Source organism: Stylophora pistillata, chromosome 10 (genome assembly GCF_964205215.1).
Source record: "Stylophora pistillata chromosome 10, jaStyPist1.2, whole genome shotgun sequence".
Taxonomy (NCBI): Eukaryota; Metazoa; Cnidaria; class Anthozoa; order Scleractinia; family Pocilloporidae; genus Stylophora; species Stylophora pistillata.
The window spans coordinates 7,829,182-7,851,248 of NC_142528.1; the positions used below are offsets into that span (position 1 = coordinate 7,829,182).

Sequence of the window (22,067 nt, forward strand, 5' to 3'; positions counted from 1 at the left end):
TGAGTTGCGGACCTTACGGACGGCGAAAATGTGTATCGCTCCAAGCTGTGGTCGCCACAGTGACCAGAAAAAAATACTTTGGCGACTAAATTTGCAGAGTAAAGTCAACGATTTAGCTGGTACATAGTGTTTAATTTGAACAAGAGTTTGGATATCGTTCGTGTCTACGAAAATGATATTTTATTCTTAAGTGATAAACTTCCATCCCTGAAATTATCTTTGTCAAAGCCACACTAACTTAACTTGGCTGATTTAGAAGCGGTTTTATCAATGTAGAATAATTTGTTGCTTGGGTCCTCATCCGGGTTATAGCCAAGCCCCAGACCCCTCCGATTCCTGCTGAAATTCATGGCAGACTCGTACTGCTGTTCCAGTCCCTTGGTAAGCGAATCTTCTGTGGCTTTAGTCATACAATGGCGACTAGATTTTGAGCCCACAATAGTTCCAGATGACTCCTTAGTAGGTTTATTCTTGTAGGCGCCCATCAAGCGTAGAAATTTGTCCTTCCGTTCGTTGCTACCAAACTCAGTCCCACCCCACTGGCCGAACTGTCGAAGAAAAATGAAGAAAAAATAAATTAATTCGACGTTTTATGGTAAAGACAGCTTTTGGCTTCAGCTTTGAATCTCACTAACCCTCCCTCGATTTCCTTTGCTCCAAGCAATATGCCACATTCCTGGTCTCCCCAGGCCCTCCTCTTATAGAACCCTTTCACCCCAAAGAGTGACCAGCATCTTATTTCTCCTTACAATATCAGCCCTGAATCACACATTGAGGTCAGGAGAATAAAGGAAATGATCACCGACTAAATAAACTTCGATTGTTAAACAAATTCTCCTTGTCAGCACCCTAATAAATGTGTAGAGAACAGTATGGAGAATGTGCAAACTGATCATTTGTTAGAGCACTAAAGTCATCCTTTGTAAACAACATACATGGCAAAGTTTCTCACACAAGGTGACAGTTCACCTCAAAGAATTGCCTCTGCATTTAAGTTTTTAACCTGAAACCTAGTCTTATTGCGTTTTACCTCAGATGAAGATTTTTCATCTGATTTTGCAATCTCTTTCTCGTTTCCTTGGTTAGTTTCAGAGGGGTCATCTTTTTCCTCACGTGTGGTCTTTTTCTTTTTCGTTTTCTTTTCCTCTACATCGAATTCTTGTCCGACAGTTTCCTTGTCCGTATGGTTCCGTTTGCTCTTTCCTTCCACTTTAGTTTTACAGTCTTGTTCTCTTTCTTCTTTCTCAGCCTTCTTTTTCTTAGCCTTGTGTCCTCCCTCCTTAACTTCAACATCATCAATCGTCCTTTTCTTCGTATCGTATGTAGACTTCTCATCCACGTCCTCGACGTCCAAAGTTTCTTTGGCTTCGTTTTCATTCTTCTTTTTCTTTCGATCGCGTTTCGACTTTTTCTCGACATCTACCTCTTCAGCGTCCGGTTTTGATCCTTCCTTTTCGGGCTCCATATCCCCCGCTTTCATTTTCTCCTTTTTTCGCTTTGCTTTTTTCATTTCTTCCTCGACGTTATCTTCCTCTGTGTTGAGTTTCGACACTGTTTTTGAGCCTTCACTTGCAGCTTTTGTTTCGGAAATTCCCTCGGCTTTCTCTTTTGATTGCTTCTTCTTCTTTTTGTTGTTTTTTCCTTCTTCCCTTTCTCCAGCTTTATCTTCCCTATTCAAATGATGTTTTGACTCCTCATTTGAGACTTTGCTTTCAACTTTTGTATCAGAGATTTCGTCTTCTCCCTTAGATTTCCTCTTCTTTCTTTCATGGTTTCTCTTTTCCTTTTCATCAGGTTTATCATCCTCTTTATTGTGTTTTGACTCTGTAATGGAGACTTCACTTTCAACTTCGACGATTTTCCCGTCTCCTTTAGACGCCGTTTTGTTTTCCTTTTCCTTTGGTTTTGTCTCTTTCCTTTCTTCATAATTATCGTCCTCTAAGTTGCTCTTCGACTCTGACTTTGAGCCTTCGCTTTCAGCTTTTGTTTCGAAGACTCCCTCTCTCTCCTTTAATTTTTTCGTCGTCTTCTTGTTTTGTTTCTCTTCCCTTTCATCAACTTTATCTTCATCTTTTGAGTGTTTAGACTCCTCATTTGAGACTTTGCTTTCCGCTGTTTTCTCAGAGATTTCATTTTCCCCTTTTAATTTCTTCATCTTTCTCTCAAGGTTTCTCCCTTCCTTTTCATCACGTTTACCTCCACCTCCACTGAGTTTCGACACCTTATTTGAGACTTCTATCGCAGCTTTGGTCTCGTAGGCTTTTTCCTTCTCTTTTGATTTTTTCTTCTTTTCCTTATGTTTTCTCTCATCCATTTCTTCTCCTTTACCTTCCTCTACATTGCAATTCGACTCTGTCTTTGAGCCTTCTCTTTCAGCTTTTGTTTCAGAGATTCCCCCATCCTCTTTTGATTTCTTCTTCTTTTTCTTTTTTTGTCCATCTTCCCTTTCTTCTACTTGATCTTCCTTTACATGGTGTTTTGATTCCTTCTTTGAAACTTCACCTTCAGCTTTCATTTCGGATATTTGGTCTTCCCTTTTTGATTTCCTCTTCTTTTTCTTAAGCTTCATCTCCTCCCGTTCTTCAGGTTTGTCTTCCTCATTCTCTAGCCCTTTGCCTTCAGCTTTTATTGCAAATTCACTCATGAGATCGCCGCTCCTACAACAGAAAAAGTAAGTTTAACGATATTTCATCTTTGCGACAGGTCAAAAAAGTAAAATTAAGACTAGAGGGCACGTTACAGCATCACGCTGTTCTCAATATTCCAACCAAGCCGCTCCCAAACACTTTCTCGGACACGATATGGGTCAGACTAGAAAGTATCATCTGTTCACTGGTTGGTGAAAGAATTTCCATGACATACCTAGAAGTTCATGTACAAGTCACTCAAAGGGCTTGTAGACAGTAAATGCACATTATAAGGTAGAGTCTCACAAGCCCAGCTTTTTCATATCTTATTGCCAGAGCTTATCCCTTTTTCAGAAGCATGGGGAAACTAGGAAAAAGCTATCACCCCCTCCCTTGAAGAGATGATAGTCCATTGAAAGTTACCCACCCCTCCCTGTCCTTTCTTTTGGGTTACTTTTACCATTTGTGGGAGCACAGCAAGCATTTCTCCTCTGGATTGTACTAGATTAGCCTCTTAACACTTTTTTCTCCACAAAAATGGGACCCAAAATGGATGGGAGCCCCCCAATAGCTATGGCTTTGATTCCCATCACCCCCTTCCCCTCACCCCTTCCCCTCACCCCTCCCCCCTTTGACACTTGTGCAGCAAAGTGGAGAAAGACAAAGTTAAAATAAAGGGTCTTGCCCACAACCAAATGACAATGACCATGCAAGTGTTCAAACCAACACCTTTTAGCCCAAGGCTGAACGCACATTATATAATGAAAAGAATGTCCTCCAAGCTGTTCTAATCAAAACAAATCACAGATGATACCAACAAGGAAACATCTATCATGTGGTTGCCCATAAGTACCTATTTTTTAAACAGAAGTTTTTCCGAGTGATATTGGTTAACAATTGATAATCAAAATTAATGTGAAAGTGATCTTCACAGTTATGAACACTACTTAATTAAGCAGTAGCAGAAATAAGGCAGTGAGCAATTTTCAAATTCCCAAAAGTGCGGTGATGATCAAATCACTTTATTATGACATTGGGTCAATACAGTTACAAACTTTAGTTTGGTAGAGGAATAAGGAAGGATGACCTCCACAAGTACAAGACAAAAAAATTGAATTTCTATTTCAAATTTGACTTAGAATCTTCAGATTTCAGAATTTCCCACCAGTGAGTAACAAATAACTCCAATGGTGAATCAAGCCATTTTTACATTCACATGTGACTTGCATTCTGCATAAAACTAGGATCAACATGATACAAAGCATCATGTGTAAAAAGAAATAACAAAGATATCATGTTTTAAGGCTACCTCACTATAGGCTTCTCTTTAGCTCACTTCAAAAGCATTGGAGCATGGGAATGGAAGGTCTGAGGTTAAATTCCTCTAGGTGACTTTTTTTTTTTCTTTGTCTCACTTGTTCAGTGTGGAATAAAATCGTTCTAAAGATCATAGCATTATTGTTATTTCAATGATCAATCTGGTACTCCTTCAAATTTTTTTTTGATTTTGTATCAAAATTTTCCCCCCTATTTTTCCCAACATATCTCTCCAATAAGAACCAAACATCTGTTTTTGATTTAGGGACATCTGTTTTGCTTTGCCAAAGCAAAACAGATGTCCCTAAAATTATTTCTAAAGGTCCTACAGGTATCTGCCAAAAGACATAAAACTTTTGGTCATATCAAATTATCAAAATGATCAAATGAGCCAACAAAAATATGAAAGGAACGGATTTAGAACACTTGAGCAGTTTCCATCCTTACTAAAGCCCAACAATGGTAGACAGCTATCTTAAGATCTGACTTAGACAAAAATCCACACTGGGGATTTTTTTTCACTTTGCTCTCAGTTTCTCTTTCCTCCCAAAATGTGTAAATGGATTTCAGCCAACTGTCCGAAAGAGATGATGAAGTTCTGAGGGGTTATCATGTTTACTCCAAAAACCCCCTGTGTGGGTTTTTCACTTCTAGGGCTTCCAAATGGGATGCCACAAGAGAGGGGTCTAATTTGAAAAGGGGTTTATAAGCAAGCAGGAAGCTTATAAGAAAGGGGGCCATTGGAAGAGGGGTATGGAGCTTCACTGTACTAGAGCATTCAGCCGATATTAAAAAGAGACCAGCATCGCATCCTTGGGAGGTAACAATAATCTTAGTCGCTTTATACAACAGAATCCTGGATATGCTTCGAGAGGGAATAGCCCATTAGTGTCGTACGACAGGTACAGTTCATCAACAACATAAACTCATTATCCATGACGAGTAATGAAACAGCCTGCAACTATTCCTTCCTTCCCAGTTTTAAAAGGAAAAATCCTTAACATTCCATTTTTCCCGATAATTTTCTCACCGCAAACAATTAATAAGAAAGCTAGATTTTATAGTGAAATGAAAAGCATAATTTAGATGCAGCGTAGAAGTAGGGCACGTACTGATAGTCACAAGCAGGTTTATAGAGCTAATATTGAACGAAGAACCTTAGGGTTGAGGAAGAGAATATCAAAGATTAAAAAATTTCATTCATTTCAAAAGTGGGTAATTTACCTTGTAGAAAACTAAGCTATATTCCAACACATGTACAATTCACTGATGGAAACTCCACTGTCGTCCCACGCGTTTCGAACGGTTTATGATGCGCAGAGAGTGGGGACGAAGACAGTCATACTTTCCCCTCCCACGTCAGTACGTAGGATCACAGGGGCCGAGGATAGTTTTTCTGAGATTTTTAACTTCTGATTACGGATCTTTTGATCTGCAGTGAGGTTGAGATATCACGTTCTATGCTCCAAATCCATTCCAGCAGACTTCTTCTCGATATTAGCCTACGAGCGGTCCCCCTTTATCAGCGAAGTCTGTCGCGCTGATAAAAAAACAAAATCAGTGAAAAAAGAATTGCTGCTGGCGCGCTGGGGAGAACTCTTGGGAGTGGCGCCAAAGCGCCGCAGGAACTCTTACGGTGCATCGGCGTTACTCAAAGAACTTCCCACGGCGGGCTAGGCTAAGATCAACTTCTTTTTCACCGATATTTTTATATACTCGTGCGACGGACTTCGTCGAAAAGGAAGGACTGCTCGTGTCAAATTCTTTCACTGAACGCGGGTACCACCAATTTCGTAATCTGTTCAAAGCTTCCTCTACACAAGTAAACCCCGGGTACAAGATGGCAAATGATTAGATGGTATACTTTGTTCAATACTCAAACCCTGAAAACCATGCTCAGTTGTGCCAAATCAAGGAGAGTTATCACCTCCCCTCCTCTCCCCACCCCCGCTTCCGTCTCAACCGAGAAAGAAATCTCAAGGATGAAATCACTTTTTGAACATATTTCGATTGTGCATCGCAAGACCAAAACAAGGTACATCACAACGACCAAGTGGAGCCGAGGAATATGCAAGAGAGGAACAGTGAGGATTCAGAGTAAGACTGGCAGAATAATTCAAGGGCGGAAAAACGCAAATATTCAAGTCGTGATTGGTTTCGTTTCGATGAGTTGAAAGGAAAACTCGAACCTCTGGACAATCAAGTCAAAGCTTCGACATCCCCCCCCCCCTCGGGTAACTCACAGGCATACGACTGTCGACGTTTATCAGGGATAGAGGATTTGAACCTTGCAAAACGTACTGTATTAAAACACCAATCAAGTCAAAGCTTCGACATTTCCCCCAGGGTAACTCACAGGCATACGACTGTCGACGTTTATCAGGGATAGGGGATTTGAACCTTCCCGGAGTCGGGTGGGGCATTTGAACCGGAAGTGTCAATTCGTTCCTGCGTAATAATTGTATCAGTAGAGGTGTTTAAAGGTAGAGTCTGCTTTCGTGAGCGAATGACTTTGAAAGACAATTTTCACAACATAGAATGATGCTTACAAACGACAAACCCACAGTAGTAGCAAAAAATAACACGTGACTTTGCTACATTCTCCAACATTCGTTGATCACACAAAGAATCGTTCGATACGGGGTGGGGCAGTTGAACTAAATTTTGGCCTAGGGGAGGGGGGGATTTGAACGTGGCAATCTTCAATAGTTTAAATACCCGGTGGGTTACCCGTGGGAGGATGTGCTTTGGATATTCAATGAGAATATGGGTTGTTGAAGGTTCGAACTGATCGACGCATAGTGCAGTACCAAAGTAATCCTATTATTGAGATAGGATAAATATATGAAAATCATATATTTTGAACTGCGGTATTTGATACGTATGATGCACGATCCTCGCAGTAGATAGCGCTATTTAAGCAGATTTTCGCTATTGCTTAAATAGCGCTATCTACTGCGAGGATCATGCATCATACGTATCAAATACCGCAGTTCAAAATATATGATTTTCATATATTTATCCTATCTCATTTATCACTTTCACGGGTTCATTACGAATCAACTTAACGGCCTGCTCTCAGTTGGCTTGTTAGCTCAATTGGTAAGAGCGCTGCACTAGTATCGCAGAGGTCAGTGGTTCGAGTCCCGTGCAGGCCTGATTTTTTTCAGATTTTCGCTATTGCTTAAATAGCGCTATCTACTGCGAGGATCGTGCATCATACGTAATCCTATTATTGTTATACGATTCATCCGTCACATCACTTGCGTCTCAATTTTCATGATTTTTTTTCTCAGTAAACGAGCCAAGTTCACCAAAAGTTGCAAAAATATACAACTACTTTCAATAGCTCCTCATTAACACGCGTATTTCTCTTCAGGGCTGGAGCGAGGTGAAATGATAAACACCCCTTCCTAGAGCTCGAGAATTTTGTTTTGAAAAACTGAAGAACCTCAAAATGTATCATTTAATTATGATTACTTAGAGGACAAATTATAAAAGCTGGTTGACTGTATTTTTTTATAACTGCTCGGTTAAGTACAGGCAAGTTATACATAAATGTATAGTCTATTGTCTAAATACTTATTATCACAATCAAATTTAAAGTAATCTAAATTGCTCAAATCACTTTGCTACTGCTAATTTTGTTTAATTTAATTTATATAATCTAATTAATATTTATACTTCGCACCATAAATTCAGTGTCATACTGATCCATAAACCCATGCGATCCCTTCGTATTTATTTGTTCAACAGCAAGAATTTTTTTCAACTATGAGCACAAATGAAAAATAGTATTTACAGTGCTATCTAAATATGAAGGACCAAAAGTGAGCATGTCTGCCATAGGAGAGAGTTGATCTTCACCGCTACCTTCAGTCCGGTCTTAGTGGCAGGAAGTCGGGCTCCTTTCCCGACCTGCGGCTGGTTATCGAGCCCAAGCGATCATAGAAACACAGCGGTCAAACGTTGAGCGTGCGCAATGAATCAATTGTAATCAGTCGTGCGCTGATTTCCTGCGCACAATTTTGAGGGAAAACATAAAAATCAACATGTGTCGAGCAAAATTTACAATAACAATAAAACTGAAATGTTCAAAGGAATCTGTGAAACGAAACTTCATTAGGGAAGTAGGGGAAAGGAAAACTTAAGACTTCTTGCAAAGCGTATAAATCAAAGGTTTTCTGTCGATTTACCACCTTGTTTTGAACTCTACCAAAATGGCTATTCGTTTTCAAGGAAACCTCTCTGTTCGTTTTGAACTCTTGTGGTTCTACCTGTGGTTCTGATGGCCTGAAACCATAATGTCGCGAAGTACTTTTGGCCGTCTCTTAGCTATCAAGGCGTTTGCAAAGACGCAGATTTTTGACCGCTGTGATTTCTACAGCGAGTGTTTAAAACGGCTCATACTTCTCTGATCACGGGCTCATATCACAAACACTGCTTGGAACTAGTCCTCGCACAGAAATAATGTGCTTGCATGTACAAGCATTGCGATTATGATCTGTAAGCTGATAAATTTCACGGTTTTCGAGCACATGGAGCTTTTGCAAAATATTCCTATTTCAAAATTAGATGCATAAGTAATATACAAACAATGATTATGGACACTGAGAATCTGAGAGCATTAACAGGCCTCTAACCTCTGAAAAAATATAACCTTAATAGATATTCGATGAAGCCCAAAATAAAAATATCATATTCTTCTTGTTTTGAATTATTGCACCCTTCAACTTCCTTGAAAACCCTCTACATTGAATTATCTCTAAGAGCTGTTTTCTGCTCCTCGCCAAACTAATTCGTCGCTTTCGCGATTTAGCCGCGAATTTTGATTGGTTTATGCTGATCTGTTTTCACTGGATTGTCATTGGCCAGACGCCATCCTGGTAAATCTATGGCTCTGTTATTAAAAACCGCTGACTTCACACCACTGTTACAGTTATTTTACTCAAAATATGTAGATAATTTTTTTTTTTATAAATATAGTCTTGGAACCTGCCACTACACTGCTAATTGGGGTAGTATTAAGTCCGGAAGCCTGATTAAGGCGAATCATCATCATGATCTCTAGACATCGACAGCCGTCGCAATCCACTACTGAAACTCCTCTTGGAATCCTTCACTGCTTTATGCGTGATTTTCATTTCTGGAATTAGACGACATAAGTGTACAATTAACGTTTTCTGTATGGTCTGCAAGAATGGGACTGATAACATCTGCGGGAGGGAGAAGGGGAGGGGGGAGGGGGGAAGGGGCAGAGGGGAGAGGGGGTGAGGGGAGGGGGAGAAGGGAGAGGGGGTGAGGGGAGGGAGAGAGGGGAGGGGGGAGAGGAGGAACCAAGGAACAAGGTTGGAAAAATTATCAGTCGCGTAATTGGCGTTTGTTTTACACGTTTGTCCAATTTCAGCTTTTTGTTGCTGTAAACCTGTGAAACGAGACGTGTCCTTAATGACCCGAAATGGAAATGAGCCAGAAAAAGTCTCGAAAACATTGGGTAAACCTCTAACAAGAAACTAAAAGTAGTAATTTGAACCCCTTATATAGACGAAACATAGCCATAAATTTGCTGATCCCCTGATTCCCCTTCCCTCTGTATAACTAGTTAGCACAATTGGTAAAGCGCCGGACTGTTGTGTGGGAGGTCTCGAGGGTTCAAGCCCCGGCTGGATCAACACTCAGGGTCTTAAATAACTGAGGAGAATTTGCTACCTTTCTACAACATCAAGAAATGGATAGATATTCTAGTCTTCTCGTATAAGGACGAATAAACCGTAGGCCCCGTCTCCTGCAGGGTTGGGGGTAGGAGACTTTAATTTCCCACGCACGAGATTACTGTGTGGTGAATGTCCTCCCCTGGGGTGGAATGGGTGGGTTTACTCTTTACTGGGCCCGCAGTAATTGGCGCAAGCTGTTGCGGTGTCCCTGCCTGTCGGCGAATCTAATAAATAAATTAAATTATAACGACGCCCCCCCCCCCCCCCCCATTTTCCCAAAAAAAAAAAAAACAAGAAGTAGCCGTTTTGTAAGTTTAAGAAGCACAAAAATATCAACTGTCTAAACAAATGTGAAGAGTTCGCAGGGGAAGCAAAACTACCGGTTTGCTGGCATGCGTGGCGACGTTTTGCTAAAATGAAAAAAAACAAAAACAAAATCGATGTCACTGAGCTCTCTGCTACCTTAATCGATCAATCGCAAAAAAAAAAAGGGAGAAAAAATAATCATTCCAAGAGCGTGCTTTGGGTATGAGATGGAACATAGCCAACGGGGCGCGTAGCACCGAGATGGCTATGACCAATCTTGTATCCAACGAGCGCGAATGGAAGGTGAATCAGAACACTAGAAATACAATAATCGGAGTTGAAAATCAAACAAAAGAACGTAACTCCAACCTTCTTTGTCTTCGTCCGTCATGGGTTGTGAAATGACTTTTGACAAACAGTCCATCCACATTCTTCTTTCATTTTCAGTATTCGCCATCATAACAAATTCTCGTTTAGGTGTTGTAAGAGTGAAGCAGTAGTCTTCGTCCTGATGCTTTCCTGATTTAACTCCTTCTTGAAGAGCAAAGCCTTCAGTGTGGGAGCCAATGATCAACTCACCTTTCGCCACAGCGTCCTGTTCAAAAGTCACAACTTAGTTAGCCCTTGGACCCTCTAAGAGTGATTAGCATCTACTTTCTCCTTACAACATCACCCCTGAATCAAACATTGATTTCACAAGAGTAAAGGAAATGATCATCAACTATAGAAGTTCTTGATCGTTAAACAAGTTCTCCTTGTAAGGACGTTGAAATGAGTAGAGAACAGTATGGAGAATATGCATACTGAGGAACGCTGGAACGGACGAATAACACCCCTGATGAAGGCACTAGAGAGGAGTGTCGAAACGTTGGGTCAATGAATTGAAATTCCGGTTACATTCATTAAATCTTTAAACCAGAGTAGCATCTAACCATGTCTGACTTTCCTTTGTTTCTGCTTTACCTCGGTCTGTGATTGGTCCATTCTCTTCACCAACAACACGTTAATATCTCGTTAGCCAATTAGAACTCAAAGTAAATACAAAAAATAAACGGCTATGAAATTCGAGAAAACATAAGTGATCAAGTAAATCGTAAAGAATTTAACTTTGCGTCTGATTTGCAAAGGAGATGGCGTGAGTCTTCCGGAACGATCACATTGTGAAATATGGCAACCCAAGACAATCATGTATAACAACCCAATTTTCATACTGGATTATGAATTGGATGCCTCGATATACACGAACTCTTATCATGTATTAGTATATACCAAGACAGTGGATTACGTTGGAGGAGCGCTCTCATTGGCTACCCAAACTCGGTAAATACCTCCACTTCGGTGAATACTTTTTTAGTATTGGTCGTACGTACCATTGGTTGTTCGAAGTACAGAAGTCTTCTGACATCAAGCGAAAACCACCTTTTCCTCCACGGTTCATCCTAATAGAATGAAAAATAACGAAAAACATTTTTTCGGACTGTCATCCATCTATTTGTAAAACATTTTGTATCGATCGCCAAGAATTACTGGGATAAACTCGGACAGTCGTGGGGATTTATGGTCGTTTCCTTGTTTAGTCTTGGAGCAAAACGACTTAAATTTGTGGCGAATCGACCACTGATTTGGAGCGAAATGACTTTGTTGCAAATCGGCTTCAACTTTTCAAGAACTCTGTAGCGAAACGATTGGAAATTATCGTGAGCAAGCACATTCATTATACTAAAAATTACCGATTGAAAATCTATCACTTTTCATCGAATTTCCAAAAATTCTATTATACATTTCATTCTCACCCTTGGTCCTCTCTTAGACAAATATCCTTGCATAGTGAAGTCCCTGGTGAGCTCTTTCTCTAACTACAAAACAACACAAAATGACAGTTAAATCCACAGCTTGAAATGTGATATGCTCCATACATTCCAGGGCTCGGCACTAACTTCTCAACTTACTAGCCGAGTGGCTGGTGACATCTTAGATTTTACGACAATTTCAGTTTATTTACTAACCAAACTGGCTAGTGGAAATCGAAAACCACTAGCCAAAACTGAATTTCTACTAGTCTGTGGCTAGTCGGCTACCATTACTGTCGAGCCTTGCATTCCCTTGGGAATCAGATTATATTATTTCTTAGCTTCTTAGCTTCTTAGCTTAGCGGATAGTAGTGCTCAACTAGAATCTGGGAGGTAAGGGTTCAGTGTGGGTCAAAGTTGCCAGCTATTGTTTCAGACTTCTCATTCTGCACTGCAAAGATACATGGCCAAATTACAGCCAGTGGAATTTTTTTTGTTCAATAGCAACTCTGATTGAACAACCAAAGCCCTAAAGCAAGGATAAGAGTAAAAAGATTTTTAACAATCTGATTCTATTTGTTACCCTACCTTCTCTTGGTCAACATCAGATTCATTGTATCCAAGTAAATCAAGTTTTGCTTTCCTGATGGCCATGTACCATTCCACAACCTCCTGGAGAATTAAAAATAAATTAATTATCAGCATAAGAGAATAGCAAACTGATTTGAACTTATAACATTATAGCTTTCAGTACTCAATGATCAGTTTTCAAAATCTCCCTCCCTCCCTCCCTGCTGTATCTCAAGTTTTGTTCTAACAGGATGTTGTAATTACTTCGGTCTGTTTGGGTCTTTCAATACTAATATGTAAAAATGCATTGTATGTCTTTTAATGTAGTATATAGGCTATAAGTTAAGTATCCCAGCCCTATATTGTACACAGGTATTGCCAACATAAGGAAAGTGGTCTTGGCATTGCAGTTAATTTACCCCACACCTCCTAATATAATTTTTACGCACTCCCCAGTCATTCTACACTCTACTGCATCATTCCCATTTCCAAAATCTAAATGTTGCCCTCTCCCCACCCACTACCCCATAACTGCACAATCCCAGCCACCTTCCTGCCTTCTCACAAATTTAATCATTGTTCTTCATTACTCTATCATTGTCATCTTTATATTACACAAATAAATTCATGCTTTTTAAAACAAACCTGTCCATTTTCAGAGTACACAAAGTAATTCCTTGTCCGTCCCTTTGTAACATATGTTATCTGAAGACTATTTTCCTTATTAGTTCTTTCTTCCGCAAAGGTGACATTAATCTCAGTGATTTTCAAATCCTTTTTCGGTTCCCTATCCTAAAAGAAATAAATGTAAGGATAGTCACCAATGAACTCAGAAAGTAGTTTAATTAGATGACGAAAAGATGACAGCATGTAATAGATCTTTGTTTCAAGTTTGCACTTACAAGTGCAAAATTTATTCCATTCTATTATCCGATCACAAGGTTTACAGTCTTTCAGAGTCATGAATTTCCAAGGAAACCTTCACTCAAGTTAAATAAGGTTGATTAAAGTGCCTATGACATGAATTTTGTTTTCTCGGTTTTTCTTAGCTTGATGCATATAAAAAATGATTCTAACCTTCAATCCGGTGGAAAAGTTTTCAATCCTGAATTCTTGTGCTCTAAAAAGTACTATTTTGTAGTGAAAATTGTCTCAGAGTCTGGGACCTAGTTCAACCCTTGCGACAGCCTTTGTGACATAATTTTGTGTACACAAAACACCAAGTTGCGGAACGTGTGGAGGTGAGAGGCGAGTCATTCATTCATTTTAGCGAGTGTCACTCTACTGATTCTATAGATTATAGAATCACTCTTTTTGCCGCACTGTCATCCATGTTGGTTTCGATGGCTGTACACAACTCGACGTCACGAAAGAAAATCACGTGACTTTTAGGCCGTGCAGAAGAGGGGACTATTTCATTCGCAGATAGCGCGTGTTTTGAAATAAAAAAAAGGGGTTTGAAGACATTCCCTCCCAGATTAAAGGTTAAAATCGTTTTTCATCTGCATCAAGCTCAGAAAAACCGAGAAAAAAAATTCATGTCATTGGCACTTTAAATCAAAAAAGCCTTTTGTAAGGACAGAGATCAAATAACACTTCAATTTAGCTAGTTACTAACTAAAGACAACAATGATATCTCCATGTGTTAGAGTATCTTCACGGTGCATAGTGAAGATATCTGTTTTAGAGGCAATATAAATTTTCCCCCATTTTTCCCAGCATCCAAGCATGGCAACTAAAAAATACCTGATCTCTAATGTAGTAGGCAAGTGAATTGTCCGCCGCAGATAGAACAAAAAGTCTCAGGTTCCAGCTGTTATCTTCTTTTCCTTTTTTTCTTAAATATCCTCTCAACGAGCCTGAAGTAATAAATTGCATATATTTAATTAATTGGTAAAGATGAATAACAAAATCAAATAGAGAATGGAAAAGTTAATTTAATTCAAAAACCAAAGAAACATTACTTGCACAACAAAATGGAGTGAATTAGTGTTGTACAAAGTGACAGATGAATGGATAATTGATTGATTTACAGGGTTTTCCAAAGCTAGCCTTTCACTCTACCTGTTAAATAACTTGGCTCTGGTGCACCATCAATAAACTCTTTTCGCTCATATTTTGCTCTTATCCACTGCTCCCTCAGCACACTGAATTTTCCCAAAATCAAATGAAAAGGTAAGAGAATGAGGAGAGGAAAAAGTGAAATCTTTTATGAAATATCAGATATAAATTCAAAAAAACTAATACATTAGATGGTTTGATCTCAGGGAAAATTGACATGCTTTCAATTAACTATGCTGCTTTGTATTTTCTATTGAAGATAACAAAAGCATTCTATTTAAAAGATGAACTTGATGTAGAGTATAAAACACAGATAGACTCCCATCACAGAATTGAGCCATTTCACCATTATTGACATGAATGCACCAGTATGGCAGTAAGGCACCTTCAGTTGCCAGAATCCTTTTTCTAGGAAGACCCTTCAGGTTTTAACTCTAACTCCTATGATCTGATTACAAATTCTTCCCTCTAGCTGCTACACATTTCCTTGTAAAGTGGTTATGAGAATTTGGTGTTAGGTCAAGATAACAACTTCTACCTGATAAGTTTGAGTATTCTCATAACATATGGATTTAGTATAATTTCAGAGCTGAGTAAAGAGTTTCCAGCAATCTGATTGGTTGAGAGGTTCCTAATATGACACTATGTAACCGCTTAACATGGTTGATATAAAATGTTAAAATAAAATGTTAATAAATGTTAGTAAAATGTTATGATTTTAGAAATTTCTCTGTTGTTCAGCTCTAAAATTATACTAAAACAATTATTCGCCTAAGGTTCAGTGAATATTCACCTCCCCTACGGCGAATAATTGTTAAATAATAGGGAGGGGTTACATAATTATCAATCACCCCTTAGGGGTGAAGGGTTAAGTAACAATTTGTCAATCTTAAGCAATAATCTGTTCATGCATTGTGGTATGTGTAGTCCCAAGCATTGAAAATAAAAAGTGTATCATTAAAAACAATTGATTAAAAGTGTTCTTACTGTGCATCTGAAGGCTTTGGTCGCCGATAGCAAAGAGGGACATTCTTGGCCCATACTGCATTCCCCTTAGCATTGCCATGCTCTTCCATAAACTATGAAGAAGAAAACAAAACAGAGATAGGTAGTAAGAAAAAAAATATTAAGAAGCTGTTTAACTGAACAGTAAGGATGTCTGGTCTACTGTTCACATAACCTATCGACGTCCAGTGCGCCTGTATGCGCCCATGGGGACCCACACCCTTTCTACGCCTTGTGACGTCATCACTTTTAACCCTGGAGCACGACTTTGAGCACGTACTTGAACAGGTTGAAAATATCTTACAAACAATACCAGAATGAGCGCAATTGAGTGAAGGAGATTGAGGAAATAGCCAAAAAACCATCTAACTTTGACCTGAAAATCTGGACGAAAATCTTGTTCCATTACCCACCTACCTTTCTGAGCATGTGGTTTGAAAATAATGAGTAGTTTCTGAAAAATCACTACACCAAAATGAAGCCTACTAAATTTCCAGCTAGTGAGGAGAAACTTCAGGCAAGGAGAGGGGAAAAAAAGGGCAGGAGAAAGAGAGAAAAGTAAGTCATAAGTGGGGCATTACTTTTCAACCCAAAAACTATCTCGAAATTTTGCTTTCTGCGCGTGCCCAAGATTTTCAGGCCACCATTTTGCATTTTTGCAGCTGTCAAAGGGTTTTTGGTAAGTTTGAGCTTTTAAAACCACAACAGAGACCCGAAATCTGCTCGACTAGCTTCAAAACACAGTTTTCCACAAAAGCTGCGGCCATTAATGGGTTAATATAATCATCACAGGAGGGTGGGGTACCCACTGTATGTAAGTACCTCCAGTTGTCCCTCACAAATCCTTTGGAAAAGTCTTCTGAGGATTTATGAAGGGCAACAGGCAGCCCTTACACTGGGCACGGTTTCTGTCCTGTTATGACTCTCTGCCCAGTCCTATAATACAATGTCAGACAAATGTCAAGAAGATTTCAAGACTGCTTGATCAAGATCAAAACATTAATGATACTCTGACTGATAATATTTCTATGTATGCATATAAAAAGTACATTGTTAAATGATGAAAACGTCATTAAATAAAAAGTTGAACTGAAAAAATACATCCAGAAATATATAAGAAAACAATTTCACCCACAAAGCCTTTTCTGATGTGCTGCATAATTGATGACATGTTTACACATTTAAATTGCCATGTTGTTCAATTACAGCTGGTACATCACTGAATTGTTCAGCTGACAATCTTCTCCCCTCAATCTAATTTTCCTTTTTGTCTTAGTAAGACAAGAGTTGGCAGTCACTGGGTGGCAAAATTCTAAGGTCTTGTCACTCCACCTAAATTATAGTGATTTCCTTACATTTCAAAGACTGCATTACAGTTTAGCCATTGTTTGGCATGTTGTTTGCTTATTTGTTTTGTTTTGGTATCAGTAAACAGAATTTTTAGAATGTTTGTTACATTGTTAGAATTACTGCCTATTTGGAGATACCAGGAAGTCACTTGAAAGCTCCAGATGAAAAGGGATACATTGGTTTTTCACCTCAAGATTTTTGAGGATCAAATTTTGCTCCCATATTGATTTCTTTTTAATCAAGGGAGTTGTATGTACTTGCCTGAGGGATTCAAACACTAAATCACAAGAGGAATGTCAAATTTAGAATACATAATTAAAAGAATTGCCCTCAAATCCATCAATACATGACTAGCAGCAACTTGTACTTCAATATTGTTTCTGGTCCATGGTGTTTAGCTGTGGTCTGATCCAGTAGAATGGATATCGTTGCTTTTATAGGATAGATTAAGAAATGATAAATGTAACATATGTTCACCCTATCTATTAAAATATTTTATGCAATAAGCTGATCATATGTGTATTTTTATTGATTCTTACTTATAATCTATTGGAGGAGAGAAATGTAAACAACATATTTCTTCTACATCATACAACAAACAGATTCTATAGCATTGTGGGTCTGTAAAGTACACAGAATCTATTTGTTTAGTAGTTAATTTCCCTGTAGGTGATGTTAGTTTGAATTTTGGATTGGGCAAGTTTTCAAAATCAGTGTAAGTCATCCTTCCTTAGTTTCAGATCATGCCAAAGGGTTGAATAATGATATAACTGGTTTGAAATTTTTCAACAAAGAAAACCCTGAATCAGAAAAAACAATTTACAAGTTGTAAACAAATATAGAACCTCCACAAAACAGCCATTAGCAGATATTTTCTAGAAATATCTTTGTTGCAATTATAATCAGCCAAAAAATATTATATAAACTAAGTCTACAGAATGTAGTCACTTAGCTGTTAATTGAAATGATATTTTGGCTTTCAACCCCGGACCTTTCTCTTTATCTTAACTAAGTCTGATATGTATAATATTTAAAATTTTCTTCATATTTCTCCGAGGGTCAAATATTAAAGGATTATCTTTGTTTCCTTTTGACTTGCTGTGCCAGTCACATCATGGAATTTGAAAACAACTGTTTTACACTTATTTGTTGTTCAAAATAACTGTTATATTGAATATTTAAATTAGGAAACTCAATCTGATAATTGTCAACGTCAATTGAACGATAATCAAATATAAATGGCCAAGTCAATTTGGCATAATAGACATTTCTAAAAAATGACAGTTGAGCAAGGAAATGAATAAGAAACTCATAAAAATAACACACAAATGCTTATGCAATGGATGATTTTCTTGGCTAAAGCGGAGTCCGGCGGAAAAATCCAGGTGGCAAGCCTTGCTGACAGTGATTCGAACGGAGTATTTTAAAGGTTTTAGGCGTAAATCGTATGTACAGGTCAGTGTTAATTTCAATATGACATCTATATGTACCGTTGAAAAATCATAGCTTAGCCCGACAAGCAATATTGAATTGAGCCTCTCATAATTTCCATATAAAGTCAAATGATCGGAGAATCTAGTCTAGAGCAATGATATCTGACGCCTTGAGAAGGACACATGGGGTATTGAAAAAATAGAATAGAGGTCTGAACGCTTTGACGCACTGAAAGTCGCAAACGCCTTGATCAATCTCGAGTTTACCTTTAATTTTTCATCTGTCCAAGTATCAAGCCTTAAACTCTTGACGACAGAGAGCTGTGGTCCTAAATTCCTGTGAATTCCACTGCACGTGATACAAATGAACAGCCCTTTTGACGCTGATGACCATTCGGGATCTGCACGACAGAACATTACAGGAAGTTGCAAAGGGAATCAATCGAAAATTCAAAATAAATTTTCAGAGCAGGCCCTCTGGTCATCTCGAATGACGACCTAAGCTTTAAATTCTTACTTGGAGCTCCACAATCCGCACATGTGTTGTTTGAAGGCTGTTTCATCAACTCCAATATCGCTACCCTGTTCTTTTCCGTCATTTTGAATGCGGCGAGCTCATCGCGTACCAACGGGGGTGAGGAAAGTATCACGCTCTCCCACGCTCATTTCCTCTGTATTGTTATTCCTCCCCATTCCTTGCGCAACATAAGGACATTCGAAACCATACAGGAACACATAAATACCACAATTGGAAACAGGCAGAAACAAGCTGACAGGACTTTTGCGTGCGAATATGGGGAAAGCACTTGTAGAAGTGAGATACAAGTAATTTCGAATAGTTATGTTTTTGAAAAGGTTTGTTCGAATATAAGGTTAAGTTCCGACGGTACTGTTTATACTATGTCGGTGAATTAAGTAGGAAATAATTGTCGTGTATTTCCATTAGAATTTTCAATCAATTTTTTATTAAATATTATACGTTTTCTTGCAGCTTGGCCAGTGGAGGTGAACTGGTTTTGGCAATTACGCTGCAGATGGAGAAATTTCTCCGCCTCATGGGCGCCTTAAGGGCCCCGGAATATTCCGTTACTTAGTGAATAGAGAAGCATTATTTACTTTGCTATGACTTTAAAAGGAATGGCAGAAATCTGTGTCTTTGACGAACAGGGAACAAAGACCACGAAATTTTACAATGTCAATCATTTAAACAAAACCACTTCCTTGACAGCCTTACTCTGTACTGCCGATACAGACCATTAAACAAGGAAGTGTGAATGGAGTGGGTCTTGCGTCGCTGCTCTGAGTGCGCGCATATCAAATGAAGATTTGGTGCTTATGATAACTGATATCCAGTTAATGCGATCGCTTTTATGCTAACCCAAAAGAAATTGTCATCTCTACCATAGTTAGTAGTCTACTAACTATGTCTTTACTGATTGATTTCGTGACTTGCCGTTGACGCGTGACAAGGTTTCGTGCGCGCGAAAAGAAAACATTGCATGTTCAATGGCGTGAATCGGGATCTCGGAGCACAATTCCACAAATAAATTTCATGAATAAAATCAACGAAGTATTTGGATTTCCAGGGCCTTAGAGATAAAGAAATTTCCACAAAATTCTCGTTCATGATTGTTATGTGATCTAGTGATATGAAATACATCCAGGTCATTGTGACATGTACATAGTATGGTCTCTATAGAGATTCAAATAGTTGAATAATGCGGTTTCCATTACCTGTAGAGTTTCTTCATTCCAGTTTCCTAGATCAATAGATTTAGTCCTTGAATGTGTAGCTCCAAAACTTGTGTGGACTTGAGCGCAGTTTTGGCATAAAAATAGCCCTTTCTTCAGACAAGTGAAGCTAGGATCTGTTGGGAGAAACCATAGATGCTAATTTCTAAGTTTAAGCTTATTAGGAAGTAAGTGTCACATCAACTTATCGTTCAGACTGATTCTTGACTTGAGCCTTGTGAGTCCATCGGTTTGTCTGTTCAAATGCTAGGCTTTATTTACTGTCGCGTGGAGGAGCTTATAAAATCCCTCTAATTTGAAAAGCGAATGGATGAGGTAGTACGATGGAAAGACACTATCACCTATAATAAGCGACCTTAAAGCACAGCTTTCCTTGAAGCACCGACTTCTGAAGCGCTTGTATCGGCCCACAACGCCTTCTGACAGTTACAGACATTTCATATCTACGATACCTCGCCGCTTTTTCTATGGCTTTGTTCGATACTTACAAGAATAAAGTTTTGCGCAGCTACCCAGCTAATTGCCATTTTTTTGGATGCATTAGTGGACTCGTTAACAACGCCAGGAAACATCTAAACATATCTCACCAAAATATGACACCATTACCTTGTTTGCAACAGTCCGCACAGACATCGTTTCCATTCTCTTGTTTTAGCGCCACAATGGCAGTTTTAGCCTTTTCATTTTGTCTCCTAACCGTGGACATCTTTTTCAAACATTTGCCACCGATAAACTTGTTAGTCAGTTAACTTATTGCTCAGTCATGCCAGGACGATAATTATATTCTAGTGAGCCGAACATTTGTCCGAAACTGAATTATTTGTCAACAGTTGAATTGATTTGCTTCGGGTCGACAATAACAGGCCAAAATCTCGTATCACGTGAGCCACATGTCAAGTCTGTTTCAGTTTAAATAGCATTATCTAGCGGTTCGCGGAAAAAAAAAAAAACGCCCAAAAAGGAAGCTTGGAAGTCAAAACTGAAAAAAAAATCAAATATTTTGCGCATGGAAAAGCTTAAGTCCTTCTAACATGATTCGCTAATTCGCAGTGTCTTGCCTCCGTGAGGTCAACTTTTTACATAGCTTTAGTTAGTAAAACGAACGTTCTCTTTCTAAAGATTCTTTTTAAAAACGAAATACCCATATACTTTGAAGTATAAATCGAACTTTACTCAATGAACCTTGGGTGCCCAGAACGGATATTTGTTGCACTTTCTTCGATTCAAACAGAAGTAAATAGCGCATTCTTTATCATTTAGCCATCTTACTGAAAACGAAAATTTCAATTTGTCTTTGTAATTACCACGGAAAACTACAAATTCGGAAGTTGACTCATCAACGTTTCATCAGTAGAAAGAAGGAACGTCAGTAATGAGAACATACTTCCGCCTGCAGCGATATATTTTTCATTCATTTTGAGGTTGTCCCTTTTCGATACAAATGAATAAAGGCTGATAGTCTCGAAAGAAACTGTTTGGGGCTGCGCCGGTGGGAGTAACGAAATAATTTGGATATATCAACAAAGTTGAAATGGTAAATTGGCCACCGTAACGATTACAAAAGCTGACGTTTCGAGCGTTAGCCCTTCGTCGGAGCGACGAAACGTCAGCTTTTGTAAACTTACGGTGGCCAATTTACCATTTCAACTTTGTTGATATATCCAAACCTTTTCGATACACTTCAGGGAATCCCGTGGGATGCTCCAACGTGGAAATAAACAGAAACAGTGGGGATCCCCCCCGAACGTTCGAACCTACTTGGAAAACGAGGGCCAATTATGGTTCGAATCCTTTGCAAGAATAATTCTCCTTTTCCGAGATCTTAATTTCAGTACTGCTTTAGTACCGTAGCTAACTGCGATATTAGGGAATTTAAGCAAACCACGACGGCAACGGCAACGGCAACGAGAACTTGGAAAAACAATAGATCTAATTGGCAGAACGATAGCCTAGCACGTGCGTTTTAAAACTTTGTACATTTCTTATCCGTCCTTTGCAAAACAATAAACGTGAAATCACCCAAATTTGTGTCGTCTGCGAACCGAAACCGCGGCGGCAAATTATTTTAATTTACATTTGGAACTCAACGCTACTTTTACGCGTTATGTTGAGTTTGAGGTCTGGCGCCCTATGAGACGGTAA

The 22,067-nt window shown here is 38.9% G+C and overlaps 2 protein-coding genes and 1 long non-coding RNA gene across 4 annotated transcripts; 1 reads left to right on the forward strand and 2 right to left on the reverse strand.

The window, feature by feature from the left end:
* Nucleotides 1-161: 161 nt before the first annotated feature.
* Nucleotides 162-5,254, reverse strand: LOC111328335 (uncharacterized). Its single transcript, XM_022932737.2, has 3 exons — nt 5,169-5,254; nt 1,031-2,657; nt 162-548 (listed from the first exon to the last, which is right to left on the reverse strand). Exons 2-3 carry the CDS (start codon nt 2,642-2,644, stop codon nt 234-236), a joined length of 1,929 nt encoding a protein of 642 aa, XP_022788472.2. The 5' UTR covers nt 2,645-2,657; nt 5,169-5,254; the 3' UTR covers nt 162-233.
* Nucleotides 5,255-7,391: 2,137 nt separating this feature from the next.
* LOC111328315 (arf-GAP with dual PH domain-containing protein 1) lies at nt 7,392-20,760 on the reverse strand. 2 transcript variants are annotated; one of them, XM_022932719.2, is made up of 11 exons: nt 20,532-20,760; nt 19,908-20,041; nt 15,373-15,464; nt 14,389-14,471; nt 14,071-14,183; nt 12,970-13,116; nt 12,343-12,426; nt 11,758-11,820; nt 11,335-11,403; nt 10,334-10,559; nt 7,392-9,090 (listed from the first exon to the last, which is right to left on the reverse strand). In XM_022932719.2, exons 1-11 carry the CDS (start codon nt 20,629-20,631, stop codon nt 8,987-8,989), a joined length of 1,215 nt encoding a protein of 404 aa, XP_022788454.2. In that variant the 5' UTR covers nt 20,632-20,760; the 3' UTR covers nt 7,392-8,986. The 2 variants fall into 2 exon arrangements, with proteins under 2 accessions (XP_022788454.2, XP_022788455.2); XM_022932720.2 differs by lacking the exons at nt 19,908-20,041; nt 20,532-20,760 and adding exons at nt 18,441-18,574; nt 18,691-18,849.
* Nucleotides 18,873-19,452, forward strand: LOC111328317 (uncharacterized). Its single transcript, XR_002694611.2, has 2 exons — nt 18,873-19,028; nt 19,165-19,452. It is a non-coding gene; the product is annotated as an uncharacterized LOC111328317 (long non-coding RNA).
* Nucleotides 20,761-22,067: the final 1,307 nt, after the last annotated feature.